Below are 22,090 nucleotides of genomic sequence, written 5' to 3'. Positions count from 1 at the left end.
TCTCAATGTGCTAGGACTACAGGTGTGAGCCACCATCCCCGGCCAAAACTATAGCATATCTTAAAAAAGATTGTATTAGTCAGGGTTCTTCAGAGAAACAGAACCAATAGGAGAGATATAGATACAGATATAAGAGGCAAATTTATTATGAGAATGGGCTCACATGATTACGGAGGCTGAGAAGTCCCATGATAGACCATCTGCAAGCTGGAGAACTAGGGAAGCAGGTGGCTTAGTCCCTGTCTAAAGGCCTAAGAACCTGGGGAACCAATGGTGTAACTCTTGGTTTCAGGCCAAAGGCCTGAGAACCTGGGGGCTGCTTGATACAAGTCACTAAGTCCAAAGGCCAGAGAATCTGGAGTTCTGATGTCCAAGAGCAGAAGCAGATGGATATCCTAGCTTCAGAAGAGAGAGTGAATTCATTTTTTTCCTCTGCCTTTTTGTTCTATATTTGCCCTCAATCAGTTGAATAATGCCTGCCCATCCTCAAATTGGGTGAGGGTGATCTTCGTTGTTCAGTCCACTGATTCAAATCACCTCTTCCAGAAACACCCTCACAGACGCAACGAGAAATAATGCCTTACTAGCTATCTGGGCATCCCTTAATCCAGTCAACTTGACACCTAAAATTAACCATCACAAAGATGTAGGATAAAAATCTTTGAAAAATTGGATTAAGAAAATATTATTATACATAGGCTACAAAAAGAAACCTTAAAAGAAAAAACACTGATACACTGAACTTCATGAAAATTAAAATCTTTTTTTCTTTAGGTATTACTTTAACTGAATAACAGAGCTTAGAGTAGAGAAGGCTGTGTGTAATCCAGGCATGAAGGTTCTGATTGATGAAGGGCACTGGCCAGGCAGTCATTAAGTGATAGTGATCAGGAGTCGAGGTAGGATGAGAGAATGCTAGGATTCTTAGCAGATGGAGCATCCTGACTTAGTATCAAAGGAGCAAGACACAGACCCTTCCTCCTGACCCTGAGGCTTGTGCAGTCTGAAAGGATGGTGTCCTAGGGCATCAAGGAGAAGAGGCAGATTTCAGTTAAGGCAGGTGGTGGAGGAAAATGCCCAGGAAAGAGGTCCAAGATGTAAGGGGCATATTGATCACAGAGTGTCCTTGTTTGGGTGACTATAACAAAAAGACCAAGGATTGGGTAGCTTTAAAAACAAACATTTATTTCTTACAGTTCTAGAGTCTAGGAAGTCCAAGATCAAGCCGCTGGCAGATCCAGTGTTTGGTGAGGGCCCTTTTCCTGGTTCATAGATGGCCATCTTCTCCCTGTGTCCTCACATGGTAGAAGGGACAAGGGAGTTCTCTCTGGTCTCTTTTCTTTTCTTTATAATAGAGATGGGCTCTTGCTGTGTTGACCAGGCTGGTCTCGAACTCCTGGCCTCAAGGAATCCTCCTACCTTGGCCTCGCAAAGTGCTGGGATTTCAGTCATGAGCTACCATGCCCGGGCCAGAGGTCTCTTTTCTAAGGGCACAAATTCCGTTCATGAGGGATCTATGCTTAGGATCCAGTCATCTCCCAACAACTTTGCCTCCTAATGCTATCTATCACTTAGGGGATTAAGTTTACAAATACAAATTTTGGGGGAATACAAACATTCAATCTCCAGCACAGAGTCTGACTTCTGAGGCTTTGGTGGAATGACTGAGAGGGAAGTGAGCCATCCTGGGCAGAGGAAGGAAGCCCTGAGGATAGAGGACTGGAGAGACAGGTTTTAAACCATGGCTGCTGGAAAGCAAGGACATAAGGCTAGGAAGACTTAGTCCTCTCAGTCTCCTAGAACAGTGGTCTTCAAATATTTTTGCTTGATTATTATCCCAAAATAATTTTGAAAAACCCTCTCACTTTTAAAAAATTGAAATAAAACTTACGTGAAGTACACAAATCTTAAGTGTAAGGCTTAGTGAACTTTCATATATTTATACATGCATGTTACCACCACCAAGGTTAAGGTATAGAACACTTCCAGCAGCTTGAGAGGTTCCTTCATGCTCCCTTCTTGTTGATACCTGCTCTCTCCTTCCCACAGGTAACCATTATTCTGACATGTATTTCCATCTCCCACATTTTTATGTTAACATGGAGGGCTGAGTGTGGTGGTTCACGCCTGTAATCCTGACAATTTGGGAGGCGAGGTGGGCAGATCACTTTAGGTCAGGAGTTTGAAGCCAGCCTGGCCAACATGGCAAAACCCTATCTCTACTAAAAATACAAAAATTAGCTGGGCATGGTGGCAGGCGCCTGTAATCCCAGCTACTTGGGAGGCTAAGACATGAGAATTGCTTGAACCCAGGAGGCAGAGGTTGCAGTGAGCCAAGACTGTGCCACTGCACTACAGCATGGGCAACAGAGCCAGACTCTGTCTCAAAAAAAAAAAAAAGAAAGTTAACATGTAAAGATTTATATTATAAATGTAAACAGTTGCAAAGGATGTAATCCCTGTCATATTTTATATATTATACCTTGCCCTGAAGATTTATCCAATTTAGTTTATAGAAATGTCTGGCATAAACCTTTTTTTTTTTTCTAAGAGACAAGATTCCACTGTCACCCAGGCTAGAAACAATGGCACAATCAGAGCTCATGGTAACCTAGAACCTCTAGGCTCAAAATGATCCTCCTGCCTCAGCCTCCTGAGTAGCTGGGACTACAGGCATGCACCACCACACCTGGCTTGCCCTACAAGATTTTTTGTTTTTTTGAGATGGAGTCTTGCTCTGTTGCCAGGCTGGAGTGCAGCAGTGGCGCGATCTCAGCTCACTGCAACCACCGCCTCCCGGGTTCAAGTGAATCCCATGCCTCAGTCTCCCAAGTAGCTGGGGTTACTGGCACGCACCACCACACGTGGCTAATTTTTTATATTTTAGTAGAGACAGGGTTTCACCATGTTAACAGGCCAGGATGGTCTCGATCTCCTGACCTCGTAATCTGCCCACCTCGGCCTCCCAAAGTGCTGGGATTATAGGCGTGAGCCACTGCGATGGCCTGCCCTGCAAGATTTTTATACCCAGATAGTATATTTGGGGTTTGGAAGAGAGGTCACTGTGAAAAGGAGGTGGGAAAGTAGAACTTGCAGAGTGTGGCAAACCAAATTTAGGAGATGGTGCAAATGGAAATGGAAGATATGTTAACCAATCAGCTTAAAGTGACCAGTGCCCACTTGCCCCTGGGAAGCCTATGTGTACCCCTAGGGCAGGTTTTCTCAATCTTGGCACTATTGACCTTTTGGGTCAAATATTTCTTTGTTGTGAGGGCTGGTCTGTGCATTGTAGGATATTTAGCAACATCTCTGACCTCTATTTACCAGAAGCCAATAGCATTCCTCCACTCAAATTGTGACAACAAAAATGTCTTCAGACATTGCCAGTGTCACCTGGGGGAGCAAAATTGCCCTGGGTTGAGCATCCTAGGGTACTCCAGTTTGAGGACTGTTGCCCTAGAAGATAGCAGCATCACAGAGCTCCTCTGTGACCTGGGATGGGGGCCCACAATTGCAGTGTAGGACTCAGTTTCCCTTCTTTTGTTAGTCCACAGAAGTGGCACCTGAACCTTATTTCCCAGTATGCTGGCAGCGGCAGGAGTGGAAAGGCAGGAAGCACAGGAGTAAGGGCCAAGTGGTCCTCCTTGCAGGGGTGAGCAGAGTGGGGGCAGTGGTCTTCATCTTTCATTCTAGCCTTTGAAGCTAAGGAGAAGGTAGGAACCTTCATAAATATGGTTTGGCAACTTCATCAGAGCTAACCCTATGAGACCCCAAGAAATACTAAATGAGACTTGTGGAGGGCTAGGGATCTTTTAACAACAGAGAAGGGCAAGCATTAGAAAAATTCATTTTTAGTCTTAAGCCCATTTTTAAAACCCCATTCAAGTATGGTCTAGGGCAGTGCTACTCAAAGTGCGTGTTTGTTAACTGTTTCCAGTCTCTGACTAGATAAAGACCCAGTGCTAAAATACCAATCAACATACTGCTTCCTTCATTGAGAATGTCTTGCTATAAAAAAAAAAAAGTTAGCTGAAATTAGTTTAGTACTTAATGGCTTTAGGGCACAGTGACATCATTTATTTACAGTCTTGCTCAAGCTCCTTATCACTGCAGCAGTACACACTTGCAGTAGCTAGGACAATAAACTGAGGGTTTTTAGAGGGTCTTGAAATCAGTTTTGGAAATTTCAATCTTTGTTTTAAAAAATCTAGTGACATAGAAAGATATTAGGGTGCATGGTATTTCAAAAGAATAAGTATTATTTTAGAAAACTTTTGTTTTGGTGTAAATGTGCACTATATAAACATTCACGTGTACTGTGTCACAATGTAAAAATACATTTCTAACTGTGGATATTGGTCAGAAAAGTTTGAAAAGTATTGGTCCAGGGAAACATGGAAGTACAACTGTGCTGATTTTAGGTGGGATCATAGCCCACTATGATCCCAGATCTTTTTCAGCTATACAGCAGCAGTAGCTAGTAGCAATAATTAATCTATATTCCTCAGTTTGCCCAGGTCCCCTAGGGATGGCACCTGTACACACCCGGTTCTTGCATCGTATTACCTAAGGGTGTTCTCTGGCTGAGACAGTAGGCTCAGCCGTCATGAAGGGCAGGCCGAAAGTGCCCAGGAGTTAATGCCAGGAGCAGCTTTTACTGTGAATGCGAATTGGTAGCTAAAATTCCAGCTACCTCACCCCTTTTAAAAACTTTACAATTCAAAGGCATTACACACCATTCCCTAAGAGGGTCCTCTGTGGGACTGAACCCTTGTTGCCCACAGTGGTACTCTCTTATTAATACACTATTTGTTGGCTTTCTTCCTTCTCTGTTTCAGTTTCCCACTCCCTTGCAATGGGATCATCTTCCAAATAAACTACTTCATCCAAATCTTTGCTTTTTGAAGAACCAGACTGTATTAGTCAATTTTCACACTACTATAAAGAAATACATGAGACTGGGTTATTTATAAAGAAAAGAGGTTTAATTGACTCACAGTTCCACATGGCCAATAAGGCCTCAGGAAACCGACAATCATCGTGGAAGGGGAAGCAAGGAACTTCTTCACATGGCAGCAGGAGAGAGAGAAGTGCAAGCAGGGGAAATGCCAGACGCTTATAAAACCATCAGATCTCGTGAGAACTCACTATCACAAGAACAGCATGGGGGAAATGGTCCTGTGATCCAATCACCTCCCTCCCTCTCTCGATACGTGGGGATTATAATTCGAGATGAGATTTGGGTGGGGACACAGAGTCAAACCATATCACAGACTAAGCCAACTAGATATTGGTCTCTTGTTATTATAAGAGTTGTCTTTCATTGATTACTTATTAGATGCCAGCTAATATGCTAAGCACTTTACATAAGTAATCTCATATAATCTTTACAACACAGATTGAGGAAAGGAAACTGAGGTTCAGATAAATTAAATGACTCATCTAAGGTCATATGGCCAATAGATAGGGAAATCTTCCATTTGAACTCAGGTCTGTTTTATCCTGATGCCTGCTGTGCTATAACTGTGCTATTTTTTCTCCCATTGTACACTTCCTTGGCCCATAAAGTTATTGACTATCTAACAGTTTCTCCAAGATAGCCTATCTTGTTTAGTTAGCCTATCTTGTTTTTTGGACCAATCTTCAGCCTATGCTATTCCTTTCCATATCCTTCCCCTGAAGTGCTCTGAGTGACAGAGGTGCCAATTCCTGTAGGCTGCATTTCCCAGGCTCCTAGATCAACCAGCTTCTTCCTGCGTTCAGGCAATGGGAGATGCTGGCAAGAAACTGGAGGGAAGAAGACAGAAATCAGAATATTTCTCCCTCTCTCTGTGTCTCCAGTTGCATCTCTAGCATAGCTATATCTTCAGCTCTACCTACTCAGGCATTCGATGGTTTGTTGCAACTTCCCCCAGTGGCTCTGGCCGCTGGTAACACTGATTTCTCCTGTTGTCTCTCCAGCTTAGGGGCGGTAGCAACTTTCTGCTTTTACAAATCTCTAGATTGCTTCACAGTCCTCTGTTTGGCATCTCAGCTCTTTCATGACCTGTGTAAGCAATTCATGGATTAATTTCCTCTTTTTTAAATTCTTAGGATGGTTTCTGTTTTTCTAGTAGTAACTGACTGATACATTGTCTAGTCCTGTATTTCACAGAGTGATGATGATTCCTCTGATCTGATTATACATAATGCAGGAGTATGTCATTGATGAAGTGATAGCTCAGAATCAGCCCCAAAATTACTTGCCAGTGTTTGTCTGTAATGAATAAGTGTTTCCGTTTTTTTTAAATTTTATTTTCCAGCTGGCAGTTATGCCAGTGTTCTAGCCTGGGTTCCCTAGAAAATAGAGCGTGAAGCAAGGACTGAGTGATGATGTTGTATCTGGGAGTATTTGGGAGGTACAAAGTCAGGGCAGCAAGCGCAAGGGAAAAGGGAGGTTAAACAGGGGAAGATGGGAAACCATGCAAGGTGATGCTTACCCACACCGATCATTGCTTCATCACGAAGCCACAGGTGACAGCTCGTCTCTCAGCAGGTGCATCTGCTCCCCTACACTATCTCAGGACAGGCTGTGTGGAGACACAGTGCCTCAGAGTCATCGATCCAAGGAATTTAACCACCTGCACCCCTCGGTCTCTATTTCCCTCATCATCAAAGTTTGCCTTGGAGACTGTTAATGTCTTCACATTTCTCTTATAGCATCCAACCCTTTCAGACAGTCACTCAGGAAGCCTGGTACTATGCTTGGCAGGCTGGCATAGTGTGTGAGTACAGAAGAGGCAGGAGAAGCCAGACTCTAGGACACAGCTGCCTGGACAGAGCTGTCATCCATGATGGAGGCTGTGAGTCTGGGAGGCAGTTTGGACAGAAGGAATCTGAGGGGGCACATGTTATGGCTGGAATTCTGTCCCCCCAAATTTGTATGTTGAAGTACAAACCCCTGGTACCTCAGAATGTCACTTTATTTGGAGGCAGGGTGTTTAAAAACGTGATTAAGTTAGAATGAGGTTAAAATTAAGATGGGTCCTAATCCAATCTGACTGATGTCCTATCAGAAGAGGAAATTCAGGCACGCAAAGAGACACAAAAGATGCAGACACAGAGGAAAAGAGCATGTGAAGAGGCAGTAAGAGGGCAGCTGCCTGCAAGCCAAGAAGAGAGGCCTCAGGGGAATCCAGCCCTGCTGACACCTTCATCTTGGACTTCTACGCTCCAAAGCTGTGAGAAAATGAATTTTTGCTGTTCATGCCACCCAGCGTGGTATTTTGTTATGGTAGTCCAAGAAAACTAGTACAGCACAAAGGTTGTTTCTGAGATAAACAGTTCCTGAAATTCCTTCTTTCTACGTAGAGAAGTTCTTCCAAAGGATTGGCCTGTTCTTATACAACTTTGACATATAATTTTGGAGAGAAATCCACCCGGTGGTGGGTGGGTTTATTTGTATGAACATATAAATGTTGGGGTTTCATTATTTCAGAAGCTGTCACGGAAGTTGGTGAGTGAGGAGAGCTGCCTTGCAGCATAGCTGCACGATATATTCCCATACAGATCCCAGCATAGTGAGCACAATATGTCCCTTTCTATCCCAGATGGAAAGGCCAGGTAGAGCTGAGGTGGCCAACATGGATCTTGTGTGGACCAAGCAAAACCTGCAGCTAGGGGTGAATGGAGATGTTAGAAGTGACCCGATCATGTCCCAGAGAAAATGCTGAGAGTGAAAGCCTAAGAAGTGTGTCCTAGTGAGTCAGACAAGTAAGGGGGCACCAAGGGACACTGCTCTGTGAAGCAACATCAAGCAGAGTTAGGCATCGGAGGTGGAAGAGGGAGAAGGGGATGAGAGCAAGTCAGAAGAGGTGAGCAGCAGGGCTGACTGCCCACTGAAGCCAGAAGACTAGTATCCATGGCTAGGCTTCCTGGTACATGTATCACATGGGCAGACCTAACCCAACAAATGGCCAAGGAGAGAAATGATTTCTAAATGGATTAATAAGTGGATGACTGCTCCTGTATAACACTCTCCCTAAGGATGCATTAGGAAGCACTGCCTGTCCTCATCATCCATACCTTGGGTTATTTCTCTCCAAGGAAGTGACTGCTGTTGAACTAGATCCTGATGCATTCATTCAACAAACATTTGCCAAGCACTGTGCTGGGTCAAGTGTATGCAAGGAGGGACTGAGATAGCTCTCTCTGCTTACCATCCTTCAAGTACTGTATAACTCTGATTATTTTTCCTGAATGTATTGTTGTTATAATAAAGTTGATCTGTTACACATTTTTAAAAATCCAGTTTCACAGTTTATTCCAAAAGTTAGGATCTTTAGTTTAGCACATTTCTTCCCCCAAATGAGATTGCTTTTTCTCATTCATAATCAAGATTTCACTTAAATGCTATCTTTTTGTTTTATAATGATTCCTGTTTTACTCATTAGCATCTTTATATTAAGAGTCCAGGCTTTAAATTTAAGCAGACTTGGGTCCAAATTCAGCTTTATCATTTTTAAACTGGGTAAATTTTAATATCTTTGAGCCTTAGTTTCCTTATCTGTAAAATGGAGAGAATAACATTCACCTTGCAAGCTAGCTGGGAGATAGGAAATAATATGCGTTTAATAGGTAATAAATACTTATAACATGGAATTATATTGTATTTATGTTTAGTTTGTGCAAATTAAATGAAAAACAAAGAAAAATGGCATACTTTTTGCTATTCCTGAAATATTTCATAATAATAATTTTTTTAAAAAATGAAACTTTAAAAAATGCCTTAGGAAAGTGCCACATTGAAAGTGAATATACAGCCTCCCAAAAAGTCCGATGCAGCCAATTTTCCTTCAGTATTGGGTGTTTCTTTAGTTGAACACCAGATGATGAAGTTGGCTTGTATTTACAGACCATGCTGTACCAAAAAAAAAAAAAAAAAATGTGTATCTTTAAACACCAGAGTTACACTCAACGCAGCAAGATGTTCACACTAGGAGAAGCCAAACAAGAGTATAGAAGATTCAAGTCTCCCATCTCAAGCTAAACCTGGAGCATATTCTTTGAATGGAATGGAGAACAGAGGCACTAGCATCCCGTACGTTGTGCATTCTTTCTTCCAGATAATTTAAACAGCCATAAAATAAATCTAGTTCTGCTAATAGTTGCCTTGGAGGTACTAATAACCTTTAATTGAGAGAACTCCCTGTTTATCCTTGCCCTTTATACCCCAACTCAAACCCAGTAACCCGCATTTGTTGCCCCCAGTTTCTTTGTGCTAAATTCTTAAATTGTCAAGTGAAGCTTTTCCCAAATTCTCTCTAGCTTCCATTCTAACACAGTACAACACAGAACTATGAAGTAATTGTCAGTTTTTACAGTTGTTTGGCTCAAGCTTTTTGGTCAATCTTAGAGAAGTAAATCTTTTTTTACCATTAGAGTTAATGAGATATAAGAAGAAATCCTTACAGAAGCTGTTTTGAAATACACTTTGAAATCAAGGAAATATAGTAAGGTTTTAGGCCATATTTAATACATGTTAAATCTTCCTGTCTTACATATATTTTAGTCAAAGGTTAAGCATGGTGTGAGGAATGGGGTATTTTAGTCCTTGTTGAGATTTTCCAACATCAGATATATTATATTGAGTCATAAAGGTAGTAAAAAGGATAGCACTTTTCATTTAATGACTTCCTCTTGTCCTTTGTCAAATAATACATTGCTCTTGAAGAAGGGTTTGGAAAGAACAAAGTGAAGAACCCAGCATTGGTAAGAAATACTAATCACTATTGAAATCTAAGCATGTATTTTCAGCTAGTCTTCACACTCATCCGTAGGCCATAGTTTTGAAATGTTTTCAGACTTTCACATTTCCATGAACACTGGATAGAAGCCGCAAATAAATATCCTTACATGATTTCTCTTATAATATTAATATTTTTCCACTTCTTATAAAAAATAAAATGATAGGCCACCTCCTGGACTGATTATCTTTAGCAGCAGCGTACTCCTTTTACTATCATCTGATACATGTATATAAGAAAAGTTTGAACATAAATACAATTAATGAAGTATTTCTGAATTTTTACTCATAATTCTTTTTTATTCCAAAGCAAATATCAGATGTTCAGCAATACCAGATTCAAAAGCAAATACTGCACACATGTTGTCTTAGTCTGCATGGGCTTCCATAAAAAAAAAATCACAAACTGAGTGACTTAAACAACAGACATTTATTTTCTCATAGTTCTGGAGGCGAGAAGTCCATGATCAAGGTCCGGCAGAGTCAGTTTCTGGTGAGGGTTCTTTTCCTGGCTTGCAAACAGTTGTCTTCTCACTGTGTCCTCACACAGGTTTTCCTTGATGCATGTACACAGAGAAAGAGAGAGAGAGAGGGAGAATGTGCACCTATGAGAGAGCAAGCTTTCTAGTGTCCCTTCTTATAAGGACGCTAATCCTGTTGGACCAAGGTCACCCTTTTCCTGCTCTGCTCTGGCCCCTGGCATCCTGGAAAGCCTGTCCAAACTTCAGCGTTAATGGCAGGTGTTGTTTGCAGTACTCAAGAAGCAGTGGGCAAGGTCAGAGAACATCTGGGAAAGGCAAGTTCAAGGTGCTGAAGGTTTGCACAGTTAAGCCCCCAAAGCACCAGCTACCACTTAGGAGGGAGCTGAGAGCCAGAAAACAAAGACAACCCAGGAAGCAGGGGCCAAGAAAGTGGCCAAAGTTTGAATATAATGACAGCAGCAAAGTCCAAGAAGGTAGCATGGAGATCTTAATTACTTCCTTAGAGGCCCCATCTCCAAATATAGCCACACTGGGGGTTAGGGCTTCTGCATATGAATTTGGGGAGAACATAAAATATTCAGTCCATAACACTTGTTTACCAAAGAAATATCGTGCCTTTTATCATATTCTTTGCAATATACATAACATTACTTGTAGCCACATGCTACATTGTATTATAACAAGCTAAGTGATGAACTGCATGTTGATTACTCTTTTTATAACTCATAAAATGAAAAAATTAATTCGGTTAGATCTGACATCATTTTAATCTTGAATTGCATGCTTTTAGTAACCTATCTTATAATACATGTTTTGTAATTTATTTCTCAGTGGTTTCAAATATGCCTCAAAATAAGAATTAATATGCTTCTTAGAACTGAAAAATGAAATCAGACTTTTCAAGTCAGACTTGGCAGTTTGGTTTGACAAAGGGGACAGGGTTTGCTTGTTAGGTTATGTGGCAGACACTTTCCACAAGTGAAAGATTTAGGGCTCCAGTCCAAGGTTTTGACAAAAATGTATTTAAAACGTGTGATAAGATATAAACATTTTATTTGACAAAACTGTATTTGTAAGAGAGTCTTAAAATTAACACTGCTCCCATTTTCCTTCCCTTTTCTGAGCCTGTTGAGTTAAATAATTGCCTCTACGTGAAACAGTACAATTAACAGTCATTTGATAAGTCTTGGCAAAGGCTTTTTTGGTAATCTTCATCAAAATTGAAGTGAATTATAGTAATGAGCTATAATAGCTTTGTAAAAAATCCTTTTTCAAGTCAGGTAGCTTTTAACTCTTAGCTTTCAACAAAGTTGAAGGAACACATTTAAAACATCAGTGTATAGATCATTAAAAATGATGTTTGATAGAAGATCATAACATGATGTATTACTAAGGAGATCAACAAATTGAGTGATGGTTTAGTAACAAAACCCTTCCATTTCTATCTACTTGTGTATGAATATGGTTTCTCAAATCTTACTTCTATACAAATAAAGACTAAGAATAAAATTGATGTTAAGCTCCCATTCTAGTATTAAGTAATATTCATCCATGAGTACATGAATTAATTTTTAAAGATCCTATTCATTTTATGAATAGATTGATTTCCAATGCAATTTTTGTTCAAAATCTTTACTCAAAACTTGTAATACATGTATATTGTTTAGAGCAAATGTAAATTAGCAGTAATTGTACTGATAATTCAATCTGGAGGAAAATTATTTCTCTTTACTATCAATTTACAAGGATATTTTTGTTGCAGATAAAGATTGTAGGGTATCAACAAAAGACTCCTAAGCATAAAGCATATTACACTTCTTTGGAGAAAGTAGAATGGGAATATGGGTTCAAGGAGAAAAAGGAATCATGTAAAATTTCATACCATTAAAGAAACATGTTTATGTCTTTTTAAAAGAATAATGAAATATTAAATTGTTATGGTATTTAGATTCCATTGCATACATTTTAAGTGTTATATAATGGCTTTATTTTTAAATGACCGTCATTACGAAAGGTAAGTATATCCTTCGCAGGTATTTAAATTTATAATGACAAAATTAGAAGTCAATTAGAATACATGAGAAGGGATACAGTTATTACAAATTCTTTTGAGGATGTTCCTGCAATTTAAAGCCATTGAATTGGAAGTTCCAATTGGGTATGCTTGCACAGCTATGTCAGCCTGATGCATCCATCTCATTTTAAGAATGGCCCTGACTCACAGGCTGGATATATGTTCATGTATATGGACCAAGTTCCCTTCTTAGAAACAAACTGAAACCTTTTTGGAACTGTGAGAACTCTCTCTTTTTTAAAGTTACCATGCAGATCATCTTTCTTTTGTTAACAATCTTTGCTCAGGCAAAACTTATTGTGATCAGTTAGCTTTCTCAGAGAGTGGACATTCATTCCAACAAAAAATATTTAATTGAATATCACACAGGAGAAGTGGATAAATTTAGAAAAATGCAAGTAGTTTGGCCTGATGCTGGGTCTAACTGTTGGCATTACAGTCTTATAAGCTATGCTGAGAAGTACTGCTAAGATGATGTTCTAGATCAGAGTTTGCAAACTGGAAGCTCCCAGGTTAAACATGATTTACTTAACATGATTTATTTGATCTACACTGTGTTTAAATTTTTAAAAAATTAGTTGACGAAATTTTACAACCAGGAGATTTCACATAAAAATTCAGTTTTCCAGCTGTTCTTGGAAAATTGAAACTGGAAACATTGGGCCAGTAAGCTGAAACTGACCCAAGTAGTGCGTAGTGGCTTCCCTGTTTAAGTAGGACACATGTCTCCAAATTTGCTATTACTCCTGCATTTGTCTACACTAGCCTGCTTCACTCATTCATTATGCCTGCCTGACTACTATGGGTATTTGAGATTGAGACATTAACTTTGGTTAGTTTATTATTTTCCCATGCGTTAGATGGAAACTGCAGAAGCCTAAATATCTATGTTGCATTACTGTGGCCCCATTAACTGCTTTCAGTAGGTCATTCATATTGTGCTCTCCACTTCCACAGACAGTTACCAAAAGAATTTGTATATTTCTCCTACATTTGTATGCTTCTCCAATGAGAAGCAAGCAACTGATTACATTCACCTTTTTTGCTTTGGCTGCCGGAAAGCTCTATATTTATGGCTTAACTATTGTATTGTGTTAATACCTCATAACCTGCATATCCTTGTCCTTACTTTTTCTTTGGTGTTAACCTCCTAGTCTAGTTAGTTTCATTGGTCCTCATTTTTTTATATTTATACTTTTTTATTTTATTGTATGAATTTACTGGAAGCCTCTAAAATTACATGTTTGTAAATAAACCCTTCTTCATTTATTTCCTTTCTAAAGATGGTTGGAGGATCTATGACATTTTTGGTTCTCCTTAGGAGGTCACTATGGTTTTTAGTTTTCCTTGCTCACGTATCCATTTACCACCTATGGAAATTACTTAGATTGTAAGCTTTTGGGGGACAGGGGCATTTTTATGGTGGTCCCACAGTGCCCAGCATCTAGCACTTTCTATATAATGCCCTCTATTGCATAGTTACAGGATAATAAAAGTAAAAAGTAATAGTATTTTAATTTAAACTCCTTGGGTCAAAAGGATTTTTAATCTGTACTGACTCATGAAAGTCTTGTCAATCAGAAAGAATGAGAGCTCCATCTACATATAGTAGACTTTACATACTTTATCATAAAAGAATGTGTTATGTAGGACTGAGTGGTAAACTTTCTCTAGTGATCAGGTGGGGGAAAGTAGCTCTGCTTCCTTTAACTGCTAATAAATTTAGCTTCATTTATCTTTGTCTGAATCCTTATTTAATACCATGGACTCAGACTCCCTACACTATGTACTATAATAGGGAGCATATAAGCATCAAAATTACAAATGCCTATACAAAATCTTTACAATTGAATATAAAGAAAAGTCTACAGAAACATTACTAGATTCATGCAAGTAAATAAATCTGTGTATATTTCAGCTATGGCAAGACATATAATCTAAGACTACATTTATGGTTTGGATTAGCCAAGTTTGCTGGGAAGAAAATGTTTTTCCCAGTGTAATGTATGAGGCAGGTTGTTGGAGACACTTTCTTCACGTGGCTCAGACTGTGGTCCAGCTGCTCAGGGCACTGTTTCATGGCTCTGTCCACAGCGCGTGCTCACTGCCTCATGTCTAAAGTTATTCACTTGTACTTAATTTCAAGCCATTTTTTTTACTTTGAAAACTCTGAACGCCTCATTGAAGACAGTACATACAATGTGTGCCAAGGTCTGGTTTCAAACTTTAGCTGTTTTTGAGTTATTTGACTGGACAAAAGGTCGAAAGATATCTTTCACAGCAGGGAAAGTGTAATTTTCCATGTCTTTATGATGTTTAGAAATAGTTGGAGTGATTTTTCCCTAAAATTTCCATAAGTAAATAACTTTTACCCATGGTATAAGCTTTATTTTGAGATGCCTTGGCAAAAAATTTGAAAATAACCCTCTCCCTACCTCCAGTCTCCAGCCTCATCCTCAGTATGCACTCCAGCAATAAGGGAACTGGAGGGACCCCAGGTTAAAATCAAGACCTTTCATGTTTGGATTAAAAGTATGAAAAGTTTTAGCTTCTAAAAACTTGTGTTTATCATTTAATATTACGTATGTTTTAGAAAAAAGTTGGGAGAAGAGCTCTGGTGTCTGAGATCACTCCAAATTCCTGTAGGGTCCTGCTATAATTCCTGATTGTGTTTGCATCTCACTTATCCATGTACCTTACAGCCGACTTTCTTTTCCACAGATGGAACTGGCCTCCCACTTTAGGACAATGTGTCTTCCAAATTTGCCAGGGCAACTCCATACCTTACTTTTAACTTCTTGCAGGACCTAACTCTCCAATCAGTCATTAGTGTATATTTTTGTGTACTTGGCTCAAAGTCTTTCAGTGCGGATGTGGACCTTCCCGAGAGTAATCTCCCCCAATGAAGAGCAAATGGTCATAAGGCACATGTAGGAGCAGGTATTCCTGTTAAGCCTTATGCTCCGTCTTTCACCCATCCACTTGCACAGGGGACTAGTTTCCTTTTATGATCCTACCCAAATGTTTGGCCTTTTTGGAGAAGTGAGGGAAGTGAGGGGTAGAATTTTTGAGACTCAGTTCAGGGCCTTTGATATGCTGTTCCTGTCCTTCAACAGATGTATCAAGTATCTCTGGGTCATCCCCTAAGACATATTGGTGATGAACAATTCCTAGAACTGGTCTAGTTTTTTTTGATAACAGCACAGTTTATATTTTTTGGGCATCTTCTTGAACTGTACAAGTATATTCAGCATCATTTCTCTGCCCTGTCGATCTTTTGTCTTTTCTTCTGTGCCGTCAATAACCTGTTTGGCAAATGTCTACTTCCATTGTCCACTCCGTGAGCCAGTGTACACCGGTCTCCATCTCCCATTCCTGCAGGTCTCTTCGTGGAAACGGCAAAGTGACTGACTGTAGTCCTCTCATTCTGGACTGACTCTGCCATCCACCAGCCTCTTCTCCCATTTCCCAGGGCTTCCTCCCACATCTGTCTATTTCATCGATCGCCTCCTCCTCTTAGGGAAGTTGAGTCTGTCGAGTTCCCCTGCACATCGCCTGCCAGTCCAAGTCTCCTGCCCGCCTCCCGCACGCCCTCCCGCGCCGCGGTGTCTGTGGGTCGGTCCCCAGACGCGCCCGCCGGCTCTTGGGCCTCCAATGGCTGGACGTGGGTCTGTCCCGCGCCCGCGCGTCCCTCCGTCCCCCACTTGCCTCCAATTCGGCAGGAACTTTACACCAGCCAGGAGGAGAAGGACGGTGCGCGCGGGTGCGGGTCTGACCGGCTGTGGCCGGCGCGGGGGTGGCGAGGGGCGCCGGGCGGCGGCGGCGTGCCAGCGGGCCGGGGGCGTCGCGGCCGCCCTGCCCTATAAGGGGCCGTGCCGCCTCCGCCGCCGGGCGGGTGCCGGGCGGACCGCGGTGGTGGCGGCGGCGGCTGCGATTGGCTCAGGCGCCCCATCCGGGGACTGGGCTCGGCGCTGCTCGTTCGCCCTAAAGGTACCAATATGGCGGAGGTGAGCAGGGAAACCGGGCAGGAGCAGCCGGGCTGGAGCGGGCGCCCGGCGGCTCCCCGCGACCCCCGAGCCAGCCTGGGGGATCCGGGGCTCTTTCCGCGGCCCCATGAGGGGCGGCGTGGCGACGCGGGGGTCGCGGGGCGGCGACTGGCCGTGGTGGGGCTGGCCGGGGGGCGGGAGCGGGCGCGGGAGCGGTCTCCCTCCGGGACTAGGCCGCGGCGGCTCCGGCCCCGGTCGGGCCGGGCGACCGAGCCGGACCGAGGTGGCGGCCGGCTGCAGTGAGCCCTGCCCCAGGGACGGGGCAGTGCCGTGTCCCCGGCCGCTGACGCGGGCCGCCGGCGCCTCCGCGCTTCTTCCCGGGGCCCGGGTGGGTGGAAACCGGCCGAGCCCCCCCCTCCGTGGCCGGATCGCAAAGAGGGGAGCGGGCTGCGCCACTGCCCTGCGGGAGTCGTGCGCTGTGCCCCCGGCCCACCGGGCCCGGGCTGCGGCGCGAAGGAGCCGCACGCTTCACTTTGCGGGGGGCGCGGAGAAGAGCGGGATGCGGGGCCACCGGGCTTCGCAGAAGAGCGGGACTCCCCACCCCGCAGCCTGGGAGGTGCGGGAGCCCCTGGGGTTAAAGGGCAGACCGAGACCCTCGACGCCCTCTCCAGGAGAGCGGCTTGATAGCTCCAGTTTTCTCTGGGCTGGAGGAAGGAAGGCTGGGCGAGCGAAGCTGCCCCGGCCAGGTCCCCCGGGACTGGTGAGCTGGGGGGAGGGGGCGGTGTGGCAGGAGCCCCTGGGCTGGAGCTCGCTGGGGCGGGGGGCGCGCTGACGGTCCAGGGAGGGTCTGAACACTCTGGAAGGAGCCAGCATCCCTGGAACTGAGAGGAGCTGCATCTCTGGACTCGAGAGAGAGGATGGGGGGCTCGCGCTTTGGTGTGGGGGCAAGTGTCCGATTCGAGCTGGCCTACGCTCCAGGGGAAGAGATCGGCTTCGTAGTTGGGGCTCCCGGGCCCCAAGGGCGAACTAGGTGCTCAGAACGCGAGTTCGTTCCAGAAAAGGGTGTTACGTTTCGAGTTGTTTGGGGCTTCGGAGAGCCGGGTGGGATTTGGAGGACTCCGGAGATGCCAGGGATGGGGGACTGATGGTGAGAGCCGACTGCTCTGGGTTTTGCTTCTCCGCTTTGTAACTTGCTGAGCTCCAAGAAGCGACTTGGAGTTGCCTCTCAGACTCCGGGCTTCGTCCCGGGTCTGTGAGTTTGTACACTTGGGACTCGGGGAGGAAGGCGAGGCAGCCAAGAGGGGGCCCGAAAGGGGCCGGGAGCGATTCGAGCGAAGCTACGTCTTGCACTTTTGGCAGCTGCGGAGGAGCGCTCGACTCCGCCTCCTCTGCGCCCTGTTGCCGGCGCTGCCTCTTTCCCCGGCTGTGCGATCTAACCTCACGTTTTCTTCTCTCTCTCCTAGGCTTCTTTTGGAAGTTCGAGCCCAGGTTTGTCCTATTTTCTTACGTCTTCGGTGGTTCCCAGTGGGTAATGTGGGCTCAAAGGTCTGTTGCTAAAGGATTCCCCATAGAAATGTATCCTGCAGGTTTTTCTTCATTGATTTTTAAGAGTTTCAATGTGCATTTAGTAAAGTTTGGGGAAGGAACAGTTATACTGTTCTTTGTTGTTTTCTCTTGCATGTTAAAAAAGTAACTGTTACAAAGTTGTTAAGACAAGCGTTCTTTTAAGTAATATGACTTTAATTATTCTGTATCTTATTTTTCCTCCGAGCCTGAAACAGTTAATCCCAAATTAACTGGACACCAGCTTTAGCAATTTAGATTTTAATTTAGGTTTCTTCTAGAGATTAATTTGTCAGAACTCTGGGACTACTTTACTAACTGTAACCCTTCATCTCCTCTTACTTTGTTTCTTTTTCGTAATTAAATGTCTATGAATTGTGTTAAAATTGGAAGTTGAGAGGTAAAGCTACCTTAATAAAAAAGACAGAACTTCCAAGTTTGGCACAGAAAAAGGGTGATTTCGACTTTTGAGCTGAGACAATCTCAGGTCATCTAGTACAGTGTTTCTTAACTTTCCTGATATCAGAAACCCCTGTCAGGATCTAATGAAAGCAAGGGATGTGTCCCAGAACTCTGCACATATGCATAATTACACACAATCTGGGGTTTGTATATTCCCTGTAGCAGGTCCATGATAAGGACCTTTCTTCATGTGCTAATCATGTAAGGTATCTTTGTTTCAGTTTCTCATCTCCTTTCTAGCTTACCTCTTTGCTCTCTTCCCTCTCATAGTCTACAGGAAAAGCACCTGCGGACTAGTCCAACTCCATTATTTTACAGTTAAGGAGACTTTTAAATAACTTTCGTTAGTGGTGGAGCACAGATGAGCTCCTAAATCTTCCGTTACAACTTGTTTCCATAGAGTGAATAGTCAGTTTCCATACACTATTACTTTTTGTGTCTGCTGCACCTTCAGAGCCTCACTTGACTGTCATTTAAGGTATTATAACACCAAGTAGAAGAAATTTGCAGCTATTTTAAAAATAGCTGTCTACATCTTTAAAATTCTAAAAAATTTTGTTAATTTTGAGATGAACTTTTTTGTTATAGCTGATTTTAGGAAAATATATACATGATGTCAAACAGCTGGATTAATGGAATTTTTCCGTTTGGTGTCACTGACTTCTTTTAAGAAGTTGCAATCTAAATAAGCCAAAAGACAGTGTAACCTGTTTTTAATCAATTAGCCTGTTTTTGTTTTTTGTTTGTTTGAGACGTTACGCAGGTTGGAGTGTAATGGCACAATCTCACTGTAACCTCCGCCTTCGAGGGTCAAGCCGTTCTCCTGCCTCAGCCTCCCAGGTAGCTGGTACTACAGGGATGCGCCACACCAGGCAAATTTTTTTGTATTTTTAGTAGAGATGGGGTTTCACCATGCTGGCTAGGCTGATCTTAAACTCCTGACCTCAAGTGATCCGCCCGCCTCGGCCTCCCAAAGTGCTGGGATTAATTAGCCAGTTTTTTAAAAAGAGAATTTTAGAGTTGGAAGGGACTTTTGAGGTTCTTTCAGTCATCCCCATGTATTTTGCAAATGGAAGACAGGAGCTAGACCTAGAAAGTTTAAATGACTTCCTTTAGGTCCCAAATAGCCAAGGACAAAGCTGGGAGTAGACCCTCAGGTCCTTCGATTTTTGGCCCTTATTGAGCACCTTCCATGTTAAAGGGGAGGCCTGTTGTGCCAAGTGATAGAGGAGTAACAGAAGAGCCCAGAGGACCTCTGCTACCAAAGAGGTGGAAAAGTCAGCATCTATTTCATTTCTGCCTCTTTGGCATACCATGGAACTTGCCAAGAATTCCTCAAAAAAAGAAAATTTGTAATGGTGGATGTGAGCTAATTAATAAATATTCATATTTCTTTTTTGTTGTTGTTTTTTTTTTTTTTTGAGATGGAGTCTTGCTCTATTGCTCAGGCTGGAGTACAGTGGTGTGATCTTGGCTCACTACAGCCTTGACCTCCCAGGTTCAAGCGATTCTCTTGCCTCAGCCTCCCAATTAGCTGGTATTACAGGTGCCTACCACCATGCCCGGCTAATTTTTTTGTATTGTTAGTAGAGACAGGGTTTCGCGATGTTGACCAGGCTGGTCTGGAACTTCTGACCTCAGGAGATCCCCCCACCTCGGCCTCCCAAAGTGCTGGGATTACAGGCATGAGCCACCACCCCTGGCCCATATTTCTTTTTAAATTAAACCACATGTAAATCAACAGGTTTTTAAATAAGCAGATATTTTTCAACATTAAGGAAGATAACATAATGTAAACCTGCCAAACAATTAAGTCCTGTAGAAATTATATTTTTAGAACTAATTAGATTAGAGTTCTCTGAACCCAGAATCAAAAATAATGAATTATGTGTGTGGTTTTTCCATAGTGAAAAATCTTTGGCCTAGTTCAGTGTTTTGGTAATGATCTCACACTGTCCTGAAATGTTTGAAATTTTAAAATATTCAGTAGCTTGACTAAGAACAGATTAAACTTTTTATGTTGAGTATGCTTCCATCCACTTCTTCCTTCCCCCAACCTCAGTTTCTGATACTTTCCTTCCTTGCTCTGAGGGTTACTGGTCTAATTGAATTGGATACTAGAGTAAAACAAGTGGAGAAAATCCTGTTTTTTTATAAATTTAATTTCATTTCTTTGGGATTATGGATTTTAGTCATTTTTTCTCTTGATTTTTGGAGTTTCCTATTGACTTCATATTTGCTATTAAAAGCTATTATAGTTTTATAAACAAGTATGAATTATCCAAAACAACTTGCAATGGATATATCTTCCAAAACCTTCAGATGTGATTTTCTGTACTCCCTACACATAATCCTAAGAACTTTGTTAGTAATCCAAAGTAAAGCAGTCTTACAGTTTAATACTTGTCTGATTAATGCTAGGGAACTTGAAGTGCTGTTAGAGACATGTAAAGTGACACAATGCTTTTAAAAGCTGAATGGCTGTATAGCTGCTTCACAGAAACTTGCATTTGTTTTATAAAACAGATTTTTGTTGTGTTTTCTGTCTTTATTTGAGGGTTAGAATTTGAGGAAAATTTATATTATCCTGAAGTGTGCGTCTTAGTGTATAGCAGATTCTTGTGAAATCTTCCGTTCATGGAAATTTAATCCTTCTGATATTTTGCTATTGCTTTTAGACAGATGTATAAAATGAAATGATAAGCAAGTTTGACTCCTTTTTCTATTAGAATGTGTCTTTAAAACCATGCTGCTTAAATCACTTTGTTGTTATCATAAGATGTTTTCTTGTGGACTAGACCCCTTATAAAAGTGTTTGTGAATAACTTTGCCTTGTTATTTTGCTGATTTAGACATATTTTCAGAATCATAGGGTCTTAATTTATAACCTATAAAGTATATAGTAAATTCATTTAGTAAAACCCTCATGTAAACATGAAAAGGGACTGGCAGAAGAACACAAGTTTTTATTTTCTTTTGTTAATAGCCTTGTAAATGTGTAAAGTGATTCAGTTTGTTTTATTCCAGTTGGGTCTTTGTCTTCTGAGGATCATGATTTTGACCCCACTGCTGAGATGCTGGTCCATGACTACGATGATGAAAGAACTCTTGAAGAAGAGGAAATGATGGATGAGGGTAAAAACTTCAGTTCGGAAATTGAAGACTTAGAAAAGGTATAAGATTTACTTTAATATACAAACTTACAAAGATTTTGAAATTCTGTTGTAATTTTAAAAATAATCTACCTGAAATAAAAATAGGATCATAATCCTTTTTTTTCACTCTTATTTTGGGGGATAGCCTAATAAGTATGTTTTCATTTAATTTTTCAAAATTATTTTGTATCTGTTAATTTTTAAGCTTGTATCAGCACAGTGAAGTAGGTACATGTAGGCATTTTGCAGATGAGAAAATTGAGATACAGAAAACTATAGGCCCTAAGATTATTTCTGAATCCTAGTCTAGACCTCTTTCCATTGTAACATACTATTCTGCTAAGGGTCAAACTTGAATTTGGCTAAGTACTGTAGTAGATACAGAGAGAAGCCTTTTCCTTCAAATAACTCATAATCTAGTGGAATATTTTAAGAAAACTGGAAAAGATTTACTGTATATTCAAATATAAATTGGTAATATCCCATCCCCTGCTCCTTTAAAAGTCATCTTTGAAAAGGTTGGCAAGAGTGAGTGTAGTTTGTAATTTTTTAAGCCCCAAGTCAATGTAAATTCAAATGAACTG

At 41.9% G+C, this 22,090-nt stretch overlaps 1 protein-coding gene across 7 annotated transcripts in view; it reads left to right on the top strand.

Moving 5' to 3' along the window:
* Positions 1-3,601: 3,601 nt before the first annotated feature.
* Positions 3,602-22,090, top strand: part of MIER3 (MIER family member 3) — a 45,233-nt gene continuing 26,744 nt past the window's right edge. For 2 of the 7 annotated variants that reach the window (XM_032144550.2, XM_032144549.2), the window contains exons 1-3: positions 16,318-16,347; positions 17,790-17,814; positions 21,379-21,524. In XM_032144550.2, the coding sequence (XP_032000441.1) occupies positions 16,339-16,347; positions 17,790-17,814; positions 21,379-21,524 (180 nt within the window). In that variant the 5' untranslated portion in view covers positions 16,318-16,338. The other 5 variants (XM_058433856.1, XM_058433855.1, XM_058433857.1 and 2 more) reach the window with 5 other exon arrangements.

Source organism: Hylobates moloch, unplaced genomic scaffold (genome assembly GCF_009828535.3).
Source record: "Hylobates moloch isolate HMO894 unplaced genomic scaffold, HMol_V3 SCAFFOLD_23, whole genome shotgun sequence".
In the NCBI taxonomy this organism is placed as follows: Eukaryota; Metazoa; Chordata; class Mammalia; order Primates; family Hylobatidae; genus Hylobates; species Hylobates moloch.
Note: the sequence above shows the minus strand (reverse complement) of the source record. Positions and strands in the feature narration are given on the sequence as shown.